At 43.0% G+C, this 17,342-nt stretch overlaps 1 protein-coding gene and 1 long non-coding RNA gene across 2 annotated transcripts; one reads left to right on the top strand and one right to left on the bottom strand.

Moving 5' to 3' along the window:
* Nucleotides 1–219: 219 nt before the first annotated feature.
* LOC146382325 (uncharacterized) lies at nucleotides 220–1,836 on the bottom strand. Its single transcript, XR_014800639.1, has 3 exons — nucleotides 1,713–1,836; nucleotides 1,486–1,634; nucleotides 220–1,396 (listed from the first exon to the last, which is right to left on the bottom strand). It is a non-coding gene; the product is annotated as an uncharacterized LOC146382325 (long non-coding RNA).
* Nucleotides 1,837–13,879: 12,043 nt separating this feature from the next.
* On the top strand, nucleotides 13,880–16,464 carry LOC146382326 (uncharacterized). Its single transcript, XM_084932903.1, is given in 2 exon segments — nucleotides 13,880–15,672; nucleotides 15,675–16,464. Coding segments are annotated over 2 exon segments (2,433 nt in total). The 5' UTR covers nucleotides 13,880–14,029.
* Nucleotides 16,465–17,342: the final 878 nt, after the last annotated feature.

A 17,342-nucleotide genomic window follows, 5' to 3' on the forward strand; every position in this document is an offset into this window, starting at 1 on the left:
AACTAGATTTTATTCTTTTTTTGAAATCCCAAATGTTTTTCTTTCCCACACTTTACTTAAATTTGTTACATTTAAGTTTGCTTTGTTTTTGAGTTTCTCGGGGGTTTTTTGCACAAATAAGGGAACCGATTGATCCGTGCTCATTTTATTCTCCAGTTAGTTAGTCAGCTGACATAAGTCACTTTAAAAATCACAATAGTGAAATTGTGGCATGTTAAATGTTAAATTTCTTTCTTTTTTTAACACAGTGTGCTTTGAACCCGACTTTGTCCAAGAAATTTAAAAGCATCCCATTTTTGAACATCACACATTTAACTTCAATCTTTAGGTGAGCAATCCAGACTCAGAGGCAAAACTGTGGAGGGACTTTTCCCAGATATGGTCCCAAATTTCATAACTTTTGCACATACAGTTCTTGGGGCTGCTGTGAACTCTACTGGTAGACAAAGAAAGATTAAGAAGAATTTGTTTAACATTCAGTAGCTTCATTACTAGAGCCCCCAGATAGGTTTACAGCTGCTACATAGTACGTTATTGTGTTGTTACTAAGCTGGACTGTTCTGCCTTTTCTGTGTTCATTCATCAGCCTTTCTATTATCTCAAAACTATCTGAAACGGAAAGACAAGAGACACAGTAGCTGGTTTCTACCACTTAATGTACTTTTTCAGACATAGCAAAGTTACAATGTAGAAGAGCTACACTGAATACAAATTTGCAACATTATAAAAAAGATTTAAAATGCAATACATCTGAATAGGGCTCCACATAATGTGTCATTGCACTTTCATTTCTGTACTAAGAGAAATTACAGTGGAAAAAACTCTCAGTCAAATTTCAGGTATTTAGAAACCATATTGTGACAACACACATACACACACACACACACACACACACACAGAGTGAAGCACAAGATGAAAAAAATTGCACTCTCGCTGTCATGGTTTGTCTGTTTTCGTGACGTCCTGACTTTGTAAGTACATGATGGTTTGCAGTGGATTAGACAGACACAAAGATGTGAAATGTGCGAAAATTAAGAGTATTTGTATGTGTCCTGTAGGTGTGTTTCTTGTGTTTTAAATAAACACCTTAAGGCAGAAAACTGTGTTACTTGTTCATAAAGGTGAAGGCACATTTGTGTGTTGCAAATCTTCAGTATTACTTGCATTTTTCCTTTTAAAATCATAAGCACTATAAGGGTTTTGTTTTCTCATTTTGAATCTACACACTGCCTGGATCACCAATGCACCACAGCATGAGAAAAGCAATTGAAAGTAGAGCAGTCCCTAGAAGATCTCCAAGGGCTGTGAGGTAAGGTATTGAGTAACTGTCAGGGTCTTTACCCCTCCTCCACAAACAGTGAACCAAACAGTCAGCCATGCAGAGCAGAATTAACACCTAAAAAACAAAGAATGAGACATAAGATCACAGCAGACTAGGTTGCTCTATGCAAAGAGAAATAGCCTGTCAGTGCACATTTGACTTACCTGAATCAAAGACGCAAACAAGAAGGCGATGGTGAAGAGAGGACTTGGCAAAGTGTGGCCTCCTTTGATCAGGTGAATAGCATGTAAGAAGATCAACTGACCAGGGATCACCAGGAGAAGCAGAATCTTAGCAGATCGATGGTTTGCTCCTGCCCAACAAAGGTGAACGTCAGATTGTGTTGGCAAACTGTGTTTATTATGTAAATTGTTTCAAATTTGATTTTTACCTGAACCAAAGAATGTGTGCCAAGGGTTGGAACAGCTCTGTCGACCCTCAGGCAACTGCCCCGGTGAGTATTTCAAATGCAGATGAGTTGAAATACGACTAGATTGTATGGAAACGAGATTTCCTCCAACACCTCATGAGAAAAGAAAAGGAGCATTTAAGCCAGCTTTTGTGCAAGTAAAGAATAAAGAATATGAACAAAAAAGGAAGACATTCAACTGGTGACCAACCTAACCTATATATGTATATAACCTATATATTGTGAGATTATTCTGTTATCATATGTTATCTTATATCTGTAGTTAAAGTAGTTGAATTATGTTAACTGCTGTAGGTCATATAATATCCTTTAGTCTAGATTGTGTGCTGTGTATGTAGCTTAGTTTCCATTATATTTTTGGGTTAAAAGAATGTGACCATTTTTGGATTTGTTAGACAGGTGTGCATTACCCTGTACCCTTGATCTGCTGTGAATGTGTTACACTGTTTCTTGACATTTCATACTGCTGAATCATGAAGAGAATGTTGTGTGCAGAGGACCTTGTGCCGATAATAGAAGAGACAGACCACATTCCATACCCCCACCTTTACAGAGGGCAGAAAAATAAGGAGCCGAGGTCATAACTTAGGCGCCGTAACAGAGAAAGAATGTGAATGTTTAGGCTTTTACGACTAGGTGGGGGCCACTAGAGGCTATAAGAAGCTGTGTAACCCGTCACCATTTTGAGATTTGCTGTGACCCTCTTCATGCATGTCTCCCCATCCGGATGGCTTATGCTCATAAGTGTTGAATTGTATGGAAATAAATGATTGTTGATTGAGCATTTATACACCGAGTATTGTCCTTCCTTCAGCCCAAAGATTAAAAGAATTGGGAGATTTTAACAACTTGGTGCCTGGTGACCCGGATCTTTGGTGTGCTGAGGAGGGGCAGATTTGGCCTGTGGTGAGATCGTGAGGCGAGGCGAACAGAGGACCGGTCCAAATATAAAAGGTAAGCACAGCCTGTTGTATTATAAATACCAAATGTGCATATTGGGCTTTCCAAATTAATCTGTTCGCTGAGTTACACGTATTTTCACATTAAATTTGTCGGTGTCTGGTTTTCGGCGCGAGATACTAACATCATAAGTTGAGGCTGAATTCCAGTGTGTCATAGGAACTGGCTCTAGCAAGATACTAAAAACATTCTACGTTGAGACTAGAGTTGCAGCCCACTTTACCCTCCACATTTAACTTTGTCTATGACTGGCTTCTGTTGCAAGAAATGGGGAAAAACTTCTAAAACGCGGCCAAAGTGCAGCATATGAAATAGAGGTGAAATAGAGTCTGGCTTATGGTGCGCTTGCATTTTCAAAGGTGAGCTCAGAGGTTTCTGTGTGTGTTTCTGCTTGTGAGACGCGCTCTTTGTGTGTTTCATTGTGTGAAATATGAACATGGTGACAGTGACGGTTGATGTGTGAATGGGAGGACACTAGAGCAAAGACACATTTTAGGATCAAAGGTTGATGCCTAGTGGACCTGTGGAAATTAAGTTTGTTCATGGTGTGGCAACCCCCCTGTCTGTGGACGCACAGGCCGGTCCAGCGGCGTCTGGTTAGCCGAGGTGGCGACTTGGGACGTTAGAACCCCCGCATAGCTACAGAGTAACACTGAAACTTCTGTGTAATCACGGGTTTACATTTATTCTGGACTCGAGCAAGACACATTTTGCGAACAAAGGTTGAGTTCTATATTAGTAAAAGATAAAAAGAAAAAGGGTTGAATTCCTCGTTTCAGTGGTTGAAATTGTTGTTTGCCTGTCCCCTGACGAGTGTGTGAAATTAATTAAAGAGGGCAATTTGGAGCCACATAGAGATAGACGGGCATAATTGGGTGTAATACTCTGTGGTGTAAAGAAAAAGAGGAGTCAAAGCAGTAAGAGGTGAGTAGTGGTGTGAAATATGTTGGGTTTTAAATCTGACGTAGAGAAAGGAGAAATGGAGGGAGAGTGGAGAATTATTGAGAAGCAGAGAGAGGAATGTGTTGGGAGACTGGCATGCAGTCTGCACTGTAAAGGTGGGCGTGTTGCCTGCTTATCTGTTTAACAGTGATGAAAATGATATTAAATAAATCTCTTAGTGTGTTAATACAGGTGGCTACGGACCTGGACCAACCGCCCCCCACAAGCACAGCGGCTGAAGCAAAATTATAGTAATGGAAACCACACCCAGCAAGAATCAGCAGCTGTGGAAAAGCGAGGAGAGAATTAGAGGAGAAATTAAGAGAAGTTTTAACACATAAAATTGGGGCCAACAGACTTGTGGAGGTTGGGAAGGCGTCCGGAGCATCACAACAAAAGGTGAAACAAAAACACACACAAGCAGAGAAATGTGGGAGAAAGGCTCCTTTTAAGGTAATGCCTTGTTTGAGGAAAAAGTTAAAAATAACCCGCTTACAAATGCACACACACGCAATGAAAAAACAGCTTACACTCAGGAACACATGAAGATTTTCCGGCAAGATTGAAGCAGGGAAATTGAACATACACATGTTGTTTGTAATGATGAAGTTTATCCATTACTAACAAATAAACCGTCTGGGTTGCAGGACAACAATTTAACTTCAAAGAAAAAGAAAATAAAGAGACTGGTATGACCAACCAGTGATGAAACAACAAATTTAGTGGTTAAGAGTAAAATTGTGAGATGTTTTCTGCTGATTGAACAACACAAGTGATTACTGACGGAAAGAAATTTTTCTTATGTGAGTTTAGACATGATCTTAAGAATTTGAACATGTGCATGTCGTCCTGTCAACTTGGTGGGTTATGAGTTGATTATATCGTGAGAAAAAAAAAAAAAGGGGGGGAGAGAAGGCTGACACAGGGCCTGCCCCGGTGTTTCTCCCCCCTCTTTGTAACACAGCCAACACAACATCATTTTCCTGTTCGTTTGTTTTTGCTTTGTTTTGTTTTTTTGTTTTTTCTCTTTATGTTTAATTACAGGCTGCTTTGCCAGCCCTGGAAGCCGAGGCTGACCTGGACTCCTGCTCTCCCCTCTGCCATCTTCGACGTGACCCTGACCAAACGCTGCAGCAGCTGGACCCACAACAACAACCTGAAAATGTCAACAGTGCTGCAGGAAAGCGATCTCATGCAGCAGAGACGGAGAGCGTTAAAACCAAGGCCCGTTTCACTACACGGGGGAAAATTCTCAGACAGCTTCAGCTGACAGAGCTGTGACGAGACGCCCGCCAAGCCCAAATGAAAAGTAAGGCCGAGCAAAGGAATGCTGACCTTAACAACTCTGCATTAACACTGTGCAGGACAGTGATGGACCAACACGGATGATCGGGCAGCAAAAAGGGCGTGACCGAGACAGGAGGAGTAACTGAGGTCAGGAGGCACCTCAGAATGGACAAAAGCACCAGAAGAAAATAAGCTGAAGGCACAGGTGTCGGGGCTCGGCCAGGAGCTGACCTCTGAGAAGAGCCGAACAGCAGAGCTGCAGAAGGCCGTGGAGCAAAGCAAGGAAAACATCAATAAACTTCAATCTGACGTGTACGGAAAAGACTGAGGTTTCTGCCCTCAGTAAGAGCTCAAGGCATCAGAGCAGAAACTGAGCATAGCTGGCTGCTAATCGAACCCATCAGTCAGGCTTGGAGTCCCAGACACAGGACTTGAAATCAGGCCGGAGCTTGCTGGAGCAGGAGGTCACCAGACGGGACAAGAAGCTCCAACAGCAGGAGCAAACCCTGAAGGAGCTACAGAAGCAAAAGGGTCAAGTTAAGGAGGAGCTGGACAAGGAGAAGATGCAGGACACTGGAGAAAAGGACCGCCTCAATTGGGGCCAGAACCAGTATGGACAGAACTTTGAGCAGCAGCACCAATGGATGCAAACAGACTGAAATGGAGGAGGGCAGGACCCCAGGGCACGCTTCAGGCCGTGGTTTACCCAGAACACCAGAACAGGAAAGTGATGAACACAAACACACACAAACACACACATCTACATGCACTGACTCAGAATGAAGTGAAATACACACATGAACACATGTGCACTCGTTGATTGAGTGAGAAATGACACACACACACACACCTAAATTGAAATGCTGAGTCACTGAGAAGTGATGCACACACATACACATGCACACGCTTGTGCAATGAAGAGTGATGCACACACACACACATGCTGAGGCAATGAAGAATGCTTTGCTAACAAATGCTTATGCTGATATGCAAAATGCTGCACACAAACATCCAAATATACAGAATTTGTTATAAGAAGCCATTGACTACTTAGAATGTGTTTTATGTCACCCAGAGGGAATTTATGTAGATTTAAGGAATAAGGTCTAAAACAGTTTGGTTGTGAAAACAATGTCTGTGCGTGGTGTCTGTTTATGGCTCAAGGCCTTGATTGAATTGTTTATTGTGCTTCACACAGCCCTGGTGAGGAACAGTGGCACAGAGTGAAAATGACGAACTAATAGAGTAAGTTTTAGGTCGGAGTACCGCATTTTCTGTGATTGAGATTTAATTCAAGGAGGAACAAAAGGTGTTACGGCACCTGAGGTTCTCATTCCCACACAATATTGTCCCAGGAGAAGCAAAAATTTCCTGTGAATTTCTGGTTGATTTTTGGGTTTTGCTTAGCGCTAGCTTGATTTTATCAGTGAGCTTTGGGTTGTGTTCTTTCTCTAAGAGAGAGAGATGGTTTTATGCTTGGACATGTCTGCAATGGGCCCTAGTATGTGTTATTTTAGTAGTATTTTGTTGGTTATGTCTGTTTTCGTTTTTGTTACAGTGCACTGAGATAAGAAAGTCTGAGAGGTGTGATCCACCGGTGGTGATATGTTGATATTTTGTGAGTCCATGATTTAACAAATCAGCTCTTTAATCCAGGCCTGAAAGATTGAAATTTAAAGCGCTATGAAATATTCTTACGGAAAACAGTTGCAAAGTGTGTCTCTCCATGATTATAATGGGCATGGGAGAAATTCACTTATATGGGACACTGATCACATGAGATAGTCCTGAGTCTAAAAGGATTGCAGCGAGTCAATCCAGAACAAAAGAACAAAGAATTGTTTCCTTTTAAAACGATGACGTCATCTTGCTGGTGATGGATGCTCGAATAGGTTGCGCGTGAGACTCCATTATCAGCAACTTCTGTTATGAATGTGTGTGAATGAATGCAAGTGACTGGACTGTGATGGACTGACTTGATACTGAGACAAAGACTGCACCAACTTTAGGATTACTAAATGCCGACAAACAATTCACCCAGCCGGCAAGAGAAGGGTGGATGCTTCGCTTTGTTTTGTTTTTGCAGGAGCAGGAGGATAAGAGAGACTGGAGGAGGAGACTGTAGCTTCACATGAGAGTGTGGAACTGCAGACTTAACACTTTGGTTGCTAATTTTGAGTTACTGATGTTTGCATTAAGAAAACTGTGCTATATTAGCTGTGTTTTGATTAAGGTATCATGTTATATTATTGGGAATGCCAAATGCTACAGTGGAGAAAACTTTTGATATCACTCATGACTGGAATATGTTACTATTAACCATAGCAGGCCACTGTAAAAAGTCAATTAAAGATTATAGAGGAAAATCGCCAAAACTTTAACAATATTTATGAATAACAGGGGAATAGTAGACTTGCCCCATTCAGAATAGAGATATGCAATAACAAACATCGGTCCACGTAATTTAGGTTCTCGCTTGAAATAGTAAATTATTAAAAGTAGAATATAACCAACAGGGACGTGATAGGATGTGGTACTGCAAAAGAACAAGAGCAAAGTAAAGAAAGAAAAACCTATTGTGTTTAGTTTTGATAAATTCAAATTAAAATGTACCATTACACTCAGAGGATCAATATGAAATAAAACATATGCAAATTTTGTATGAAGCACATGACTGATAACTGTTCTGTCCTGAGCTTTTGTTTTTATAGCTCCCACTTGACCACACCAACAGTTTTCACACCAAAGGAGGGTAATTGCGAATATTTGAGGGAGGAATACTACCAAAAGTGGGAAAGGTAAGCCCTGATGGGGGTAATAACACCATAACTTTTACTTATGGTAAAAATTCTTCAAATTTTGACAACAAGCATAAAATTTTCCAAAACTTAGAGACAGAACAGAGTTCTGGATAGACATAATTTGGCAAACCACATAAGGATGGAGTTGGACATCCACAGGGTGGAGAGAGGGTTGGTGTGACCAAGGTGTGGTTTGGCTTGTTGTATGTACATTTCAAAATGTTACAGCTCTGGATGGACCAGTTACCAGGGCATGGAAGGATGACAGACTTTATTACATGAGGAGAGGGGAATTTTCTGGGATTGAAGATCCTCAGGGTGAGTGGTTGACTAAAGCATGCATAAAATAATAATTTTGTTATTGAATGTTAATTGATTGATGATTGGCCACATTTACAGCTGTGTTGACTTGTTGTGGACGCAGTCTACTTCATGTTTAAGGATTCTAATTAACAGATTGAAAACAGTGACACTAAGAGAAGAATAGGCGGTGCCACACTATCAGATGCGAGTGATGGTTGGGCTCAGTGATGAATTAGGATGATGAATTCGACAATGAGGGAAAAACAGTGGGTAAAAAGGGAGTGACAAATGTGTAGTTCATATTAACACACAGGTTTTGTTTTTAGGCAGTTCTGCGGATACAGGCTCTGGGCGGAGCCAGGAGTTTAACGGATCTAACATGGTAATTAAATTGATTTTATTCTCTAACACAGGATGACAAGGCTGGAGCAACGGTACTTGAGAGAAGAATTTCTGATACTTTCTGAGATATGATGTCACTAACCTTCTCTTTTAATTTTCTAGCTCCGATGAATTGACACATGGGTGTGTGTCAAAAAGGGGGAAGTTGAGTCTGAACATCAAACAATGGTTTTATGAACATTTTAGGACTTTATTTGTGTGTTTAATAATTTAGGTATGGTAAAACTTAAGCTGATAATGTGTTAGACGTAGAAATGGTTCATTAATTTTTGATTTCTTTTACTAAATATACACACATTGCAAATGTGCTCATAATGGGTTGGCACTCAGTCTTTTGAAGGTCGTAAGCTTCGTTTGGCGTTATTGTCCGGATTGATATATTGTAGGTATTGACTTTGAGTGCAGAGGGGTAAATGCAAACACGCTTACACACATAGATTATAATTAGAATAAGTCCCTGGGTCAGAGAGTCCTGAACATGAGATTCTAAACCAACTTTGAACCACTAGAGGAACAATGGCTAACAACATTAGATTATCAAGGCTAGGGAGAGAGGTGTTTTGGTTTTCTGCTTTGCAGAGAAAGGAACAGACACCAGACGAGGTCACGGCGATATGAGGATCCTTCACAGCAGAGACAGACGTAGGGACTGCCGAGACAGCAACTGGGGTCAAGTGTCATGGCGTTTGGGCTCCTCGAGAAGATGGATCCCATAAACACAGCAATAACCATGAAGGGGTTGGCGAAAATCTAGGAACACCAGACCAACGAGGTTCGAGAGGCTCTCGGTAAAAAGGGGGACACGGCGGTGACCCCAAAATACACAGATCTTTGTTTGAAATCGGGGCAGAATAATCCCCTGATCTGTGCAACGACTAAAGGGTGGTCTAACCCCGGAGGTCGAAGAAAGAAGAATCACCCGACTGGAAGACACTGGTAGCTGCAGCAATAAAATAAAAGTTAAAAGGTCCTTAGACAGAGGTTCTAGTCTGAGTATATTTGAAAGGTATAAGGTGGCACCAAAATGGGGATGGGAAACTGGAGCACTAAAATAAAGCTGTGGGAGAACTAAGGAGTGATGGAAGTGTCATCTGTACTTTGTTGTTGTAATCATAGTTTTTCTTGAATTTGAACTGCACAAACACAGAGGTCATCCCACATATGGTCCACCCGTTAAAGGGGGACAGAGGGCCTCAGGACCAGGAGAACCGGACCTTGCAACGCTGGAGTGTATGTTGAAAGTGATCTCTTTTTTAAGAGATCAAAAGGGGGAATTGTGAGATTATTCTGTTATCATATGTTATCTTATATCTGTAGTTAAAGTAGTTGAATTATGTTAACTGCTGTAGGTCATATAATATCCTTTAGTCTAGATTGTGTGCTGTGTATGTAACTTAGTTTCCATTATATTTTTGGGTTAAAAGAATGTGACCATTTTTGGATTTGTTAGACAGGTGTGCATTACCCTGTACCCTTGATCTGCTGTGAATGTGTTACACTGTTTCTTGACATTTCATACTGCTGAATCATGAAGAGAATGTTGTGTGCAGAGGACCTTGTGCCGATAATAGAAGAGACAGACCACATTCCATACCCCCACCTTTACAGAGGGCAGAAAAATAAGGAGCCGAGGTCATAACTTAGGTGCCGTAACAGAGAAAGAACGTGAATGTTTAGGCTTTTACGACTAGGTGGGGGCCACTAGAGGCTATAAGAAGCTGTGTAACCCGTCACCATTTTGAGATTTGCTGTGACCCTCTTCATGCATGTCTCCTCATCTGGATGGCTTATGCTTATAAGTGTTGAATTGTATGGAAATAAATGATTGTTGATTGAGCATTTATACACCGAGTATTGTCCTTCCTTCAGCCCAAAGATTAAAAGAATTGGGAGATTTTAACAATATATATATTGTATATATTATATATATTCTGACAAAGTTGTACTTTTGTATTTTCTTACTCAGTTGTATATTGTATATAGTATTTTATTTTATTTTATTGCATTCCAGTGTTTTCTAATTTCTTCTACATAACGTTGCACTTTTGCTGTAACAAACAAATTTCCTACCTGTGGGACTAATAAAGGTCATCTTATCTTATCTTATCTTATCTTATCTTATATTGTGTGCTGTGACAAAACAAGGGAAACTGTGCCACAATTAGCATGAGAGTCAAAAACTTTGTTTCCAAGAATTGTACTGTCCCAAAATCAGACTTCTGGTCATGTTTCAGAGCTACAAATACCATAAAATGTGACACATTAGCATTTCCACCATAAGCTTCCCAAGAGAAAAACATGAAATGCTACTTTGCTGAAGGGAAAGTGGGGAGTAAAAATCCTCATTAATATTTTGACTAATGTTTCATTTAATGAGAAATATTATGTGTGAAAAGTACCATAATTATTTACTCCACTATTTTCAGTTAATGTGTGTATTAAAATACATGTGTACAACTCAATTTGACCAAAGGACAGTTAACTTGTCAAAAAAATTCTAAAACACTGGAATATCACATATATGGTACTAATAGATCATTTATTTTACATCACATGTATTTGTCTCACAACACAGAATGTTTTGAGAACTTTTTGAGCTTGAGTGATCAGTATCTATCTAAGACGAAGACTCTGTGTGGGTGTTGATGTTGTACTTAGACTCCACATGCAGCTTGGGAAATGGATTGTACCCACGCTGCTCAAGGTCTTTTTCATGGCAGAAGGATGGGCTGAATGGTTGCGATACACAAGGCCATGTGGCCTCATAAAAGGTTTATCAGAGCAAGAGCCACATTGGAGATACATTAGAGATAAGAAATAGGAAGAGAGCAGTGAAGTATCTGCTCCAAAGGTTGATTCTGTTCATCTGGACATAGCGTTGTCGGGATGAAATATTATTTTACTGTTGCATCACTTATGATTGATCATTATTATCATTTCATTGACACATTTATTGAAACGGTTGATGTTATATTAAAGTCTGTATTTCAGGAGTTAGTATAATTACATTGTAATCTTATATACACATATTGCCTTTTTGTGCTTATTAAAGAGTTGAAGTTAATTAATGGTTTAAAGCTACAGCCGGCGCGAGTTCGACTGATCTATGGAGTAAGGTTTAAGTTGAAAGAATTGCCTACATGCTTACAGTACAATTAAACACATATTATACATGTTGTCTAGAGATGAAATAAAGGCCGTGTGCCCTGTGCTATTGATGTTTGCCTGGTAACAGATGACGTAGAGGGGGGTCATGCACTAAGGTTAACAACACAGACACATAGTCTGTGTGAGTAAATTGACTGCAAATGTTGTTTACCGGCATACGTGACAGTTTAGTTCTGATAAGCGCAGAGGGTGGACTAACAGGAAGCGTCTGGACAAAGAAAGGAAGTAACTGTTCTTTTTTAGAATATCTCCTGGGATAGAATTACTGGAATATGCATGTTGTTTTTCATCTGCAGTCACGTATATTATGTGTATAAATATCACACCCAAGCTCTTGTTCAGGGAAGATCGATGCTGTTTGAGTGATCGTGCTTGACTTCCCCCCATATGTGTTTCAATAAAATCCTTGTTTTGACGCACCGTACTGGGACTTTGCAGTCGTTTATCCCTCACCTCAAATACGAACCAGGTAACAGTTCTTGGTGCCAAAACCGGTTTGAATAGGGATCTTTTGGGTTGGCTGTGAGGTCCGGCGGGTGCTGCCAAACACACGGACGGGAGCCCAGCAGGCCGACTGAGTGACGTGCCAGGCAACATATAGAAGGTAAGCACCACCTGTTGATTAAAGTAATATCCAAAGGTGCTAAATTGGAAATTAAGCTAAATTAAATGTTCACTCAGTAGAGCTTCTGGTTTGTGTCCGTGGGGATTTTGGGGTGTTTATGTTAATATGTTATGTGTTTAAAGTGATGTGTTATATTTGTTGACTGTGACGCCAGCCAGGCAAGCTTTAGGTTAGGGAATTTGGTCAGATTGAGTACCAGGACGAGGTTCGGGCATCAAGTAATAACTGGGGGGCTGAGAGCCCACAGTGATGCTTTAAAAACACGTAAACAAAGTGGTTTAGAACCGGAGCGAGGCTCCGTGGAACGCAGTTTCGTTCAGCAGGTGGCACTGACCGGTAACCGTGGACGCGCGGTTATCTCTGGCGGCGACCAGATTAGCCCGGAGTAGCCTTCCGCGGGGATTCGGACTCCCGTTAAAAGGGCCAGGTAGTGAGGGAGACTGCCTTTATACTGCGTTGTTTGGGTGGAGGGTGAGACCCGGCCGTGACCATTCAACGTGACTGACTTGTGAGCTTTAAGTAAAGCGAAGGGCGTCAGTGTGATGCTATACGTCGGACATGGAGCTCCCTCTCAGCTGCGGGAAGCGGTTATAAATTAATTAGGGCTTAGAAATCTGACCGCTGTCGGTGACGGCGTTCCCGAAGCGGGTTCATTGATTAGCAAGGCGAGGCCTGGGTTTAGATACTTTTAAATTAGTCAAAAACTTAGGTGTACCGGTACAGAGGTTCTGTTGAAGTGATAAGGAACTGTTGAATAACTTGTCTTGGCATCTGGTGTCGTTTGTCATGTTGATACAGGCCTGAGTATATAAATAAAGTGTAAATTGGCTGTGTAAATTGCTTACATTATAACTGGGTGTTATAATGTTATAAGGTAGACTACTGGTTTTATATTTTTAAAGGAAGAGAAACTGCAGTATTGAGTCCGTGGCGCAGTTTGAACAATTTGTGAGGTGCAGGGTAGCGGGCACGCGCTCTGTCTGTCTCTGAGAGAAAAAAGGTGGGGGCCGAGTGCCCAGGCTGTGAGTGTGTGTGTGTGTGATGAATGTGGAAGTTGTTTATTGAAGAAAAGAGCATAACAGAGTTTTTGGTGATTTTGTCAGAGGTTGTGTATAATATTTTGAGTATATTGAATAAACCCTGTAGTCTTGTGTTTGTGATTTTGTAAGGTAAGTATGGGTGTGGTGATATTTCATGAGGTGGTCATTAAGAGCTCTCCTGGAGAATTCCTGTAAAATAGAGTTGTTGTCTTGTTGTTAAGTATACAATTGAAAATTGAATAAATTGTGTCATTTGCGGGTGATATTTCTGTTTGGCCTAGAGGAGGCAGAGGTGTGTGTGGTTTACTTTTGACGTTTTAAGCAGAGTGAGTTGCTTGATTTATGTTTTCTCCCTGTTAAGGGTGGGAGAAGTGTGTGCACAGTGGCCTTTTATGTCTGTTTTTAAACTTTGTAATTGCTGGGTGAAGTGCTGTGAGAGTGAAGTTTTGCTGGCTTTGCGTGCTTAAATTGTTGCAGTGGCCTTTTGAGGAGTTTTGTGTTTTTTAGGAGAAATACTGTAACTCTGAGTCTGTGGAAGAGAGATAGAGAGACAGAGAGAGTGTGTGTGTGTGTGTGTGTGTGTGTGTGTGTGTGTGTGTGTGTGCGTCTGTGCGGCGGCTGATAGAGCTTAGAGGAAGTGAAGCTCAAGCAGTCAGGGTGCCTCTGACTGTAAAACGGGAAGTATAGCGAGGCAACCTAAAGGGAGGAGTTCCAGAGCGGCCATTTTGTGTGGGTGAGGTTAAATACAGAATGGCTGACAGCGAGAGGGCGACCCCTAGTGGGGAGAAGAAGTACAAGCCACTTAAGGAGCAGATTGAACAACTTAAGAAGGCCATCAGAATTACCTCTGAGGGAACTCCTAAGGAGATTGCCCGGGAGTGTAAAGATATGGAGGATGAGGTGAAGAAATTATGTGAGAATCAACAAAAAACCTTGGAAGACAAAGCACCCCTCCATTTGATTTTCCAAATTGGAGGTGAAAAATGTGAGAAGAGGATAAAGGAATTGGAAGAGGAGTCTCTGGGACGCTTTGTGAGCAGAAAAGTGAAAGCAGAAAAGAAAGTGATGAATGAAAGATACGGGAAGTATTGTAAGTTCATGATCATGTCCCAGGGGGTGTCTCACTGGATGAGAGAGGAAGTGGATGGGACCAGACCAACACCGGCGAAGGAAGCCATGGCTGAGGGGACAGTAATGTCTGGATATCCCAGCCTGACACAACCCCTGAGTGCCCCGCCCCCTCCGTACGCCTTTCCAATCTTGACTTTGGAGGGTGGTACTCTGTGGGGGCCGGGAGGAAGAACAGGGACAGTGAAGGGAGGAATCGTGGACTTCCAGGAGGACAGGAGACAACCGACTCCTATTCGGCCACCAGAGGGAGCCAATACAGGAGTGAGGCAGCCTCAATCAGTGGCAGTTACACCAGAGGTGATTCAGTCCCAACCAGCTGCGGGGACATCACGAGGCAGCATAACTACACCTAGTGTGATTTTGCTTCCTCCTGAGCACTTCAGCCCAGAAGGAGCTGTGGAAGACGCTCAACCTGAGGCTTCTAAGAGGGTAGATCAGGTGACACCAGAACGGGTCAACCAGGACGTGTCCGCCCAGGTGTCATGGTCTTCAGAAGAGGATACTCCGGCACCACACATTCAGAGTTCGCCGTTAAAAGTTAAACAAAAGGCCTCCCAGAGGCCAGATGTTGGCGATCTCGAGGAAAATCAGTGGCAGGGGGAGGTTGTTGGAAAAATATCTACCAACCAGGAAGCCCTGAAGAAGTTAGAAGAAAAGGTGAGAGAACTGGAGGACGGGATCGTAAGAGAGAAGATTGACGTGGTGAAGAAGGACATTGTAAGATCACGGAGATCACGGGAACTGTCGAGTCTGGGAATTGAAGGGTTCGCACCCAGGTTTAATGCTGACTTGGGTGTGACAACCCTTCGTTCCGGAAGGACTCTGGGGCAAGAAGGAGGAAAAAGACAGTCAATTTTTGAAAATACCCGGAACCAATGCATTGCATCGCAGACTGTGGAGGGTGATGTTGACGCAGAGGATGAGCCAGCATACTCTATGCCCTTGATGAAGGGGCTAAAGGGAGAACCAGTGTATCAGCCCTATAACATTAGAGACTTGGAGGCACTGGTGAAGCAGCTACCCCCGATTACGGAGGGAGGAGCTGCTTGGCTGAGGAGGCTGCGCAGTCTCACAGAAGGAGAAGAGCTCGCCTTGGGCGATTTTAGAGCAATCGGTGGGCGAGCCATGAGAGGAGGAGGCTTAGCCGATGTGGAACGGATAGCAGGAACTACGCGTGCACCAAATGACATCCTCTATGAAACGGTGCGAAATGCTCTCGCTGACGCAGTGCGTGACAAATATCTGACCCCTAACACTGGCACCACACCTAAAATAGTGTGGAGCCCAGAACTAGAGAGTTCATAGAGCAGGCAAAAGAACAGTGGATTACACAGACGGGAGAACATCCGGGACAAGAGGGAGAACATAGGGCGTGGTTCCGCTCAGCGGTGTTGGCAGGTCTGCCAGAACGAGTGAGAGCTGACCTAGAGAAGAATCCAGACTTTGCGGTTGCAGATTCTACAAAATGGGAGAGACATGTCATACACAGACTCCAGCTGGAGAAAGATGAGGCGATCAACAAGAAAAAGGAGTTAGAGGAGGCGCAAGGGCAGCTCGTGAAATTGAAACTGGCTGAGGCCAGAGAAAAATTAAATGAAAAGAAAAAAGAAAATAAGGATGGAGCTAAGAAAATGCTGGTGGCAACGCCTCAGGGCGATCCAATGCCTGACTGGCCAGATCTAAACCCAAATTTGTACCCGGATGACCGATGGCCCGCCAATGGACCAGGGCAAGGAAGACCCGCGGGGAATTGGGGGGCTGGTAGGCCATACAGGGGGCGTGGTGGATCTCAAAGAGGAGGAGGACAAAGGGGTCGTGGTCTGGGGGGACCTATGCTGGACCCCAACATGTGTAGAAGATGTGGAGGACAAGGACACTGGGCTCGTAACTGTCCTACACCATGGCTACAGGAATTCTATTATCCACCCCAGGCACGGGGAGCTCCTCGGGGCAGAGCAGTCCAAACAGGAGGACATCAAGCTCCAAACCCAGGCATGGTGCCAGTGGCTCAGTATCCCCTGGCCCACTGGGGCGGGGAGGAGGAGCTGTACTGACGGGACCCAAAGAGACCTGACAGCATAGGAATGGCAGATCCTATGTTGTCGATGACCGTGGAAGGGACTGAAATGACCTTCCTGGTGGACACTGGAGCGACTTACTCAACGCTGAGACAAAGACCAAGCAGTGCAACACTTTCCAATCACACGGTGAGTGTGGTGGGTTTTTCTGGGGTTCCAATGACTCTGCCAATAACCAATCCAGCCCTGACAGAGCTGGGAAAACAGACATTGAAGCACAGATATGTGGTGTCTCCTCACGTGCCAGTGAACTTGATGGGCAGGGATCTGCTCATTAAACTGGGAGCCACGATCATGTGTTCAGCTGATGGATTGACAGTTACACTTCCAGGAGGGAAACAGTTCCTGTGCCTGGGGACGCATTCAAAGAACCAGTATTTGCTACAAGACTGTGAACAATCGACAGCTGACATATACTGGGGTCGTTTGGTGGAAAAAGGCATTCTGAGACAATACCAGCAGTGGAAACCTTGGATTATGGCCTTGGCAGTCTATTCTCCTCCAAGAGATCCAGTCCATGTCACCCTCTATTATGACAGGGACGAGGATGAAATTTATAGGGACCAGTTCCAGTCTGAACTTGAAGGTCAGACCTGGAATGTGCGTTCTCAAAACATCTATGTTGGTCCTGAAGGCGTCGCTGCAGCAGTAAAATTAACCGAAGAACAACGGCCTTGGTTCAATATGGGACCTGATTCAGCGCCCCATATTACGTTGGCAGTCCATGAGGGTCACCAGGCAAAGGAGGTGGGGACAATGGTCAGGAGAGCGCTGGATGAAGCCTGTTGGCGAGCCACTCAGATTCCAGATGTTTGGTATTCCCCAAAATGCAAAATTTACCGTATCACGTGCTT

Source organism: Perissodus microlepis, chromosome 7, assembly GCF_051167445.1.
Source record: "Perissodus microlepis isolate ML-2025 ecotype Zambia chromosome 7, ASM5116744v1, whole genome shotgun sequence".
NCBI classification, from domain to species: Eukaryota; Metazoa; Chordata; class Actinopteri; order Cichliformes; family Cichlidae; genus Perissodus; species Perissodus microlepis.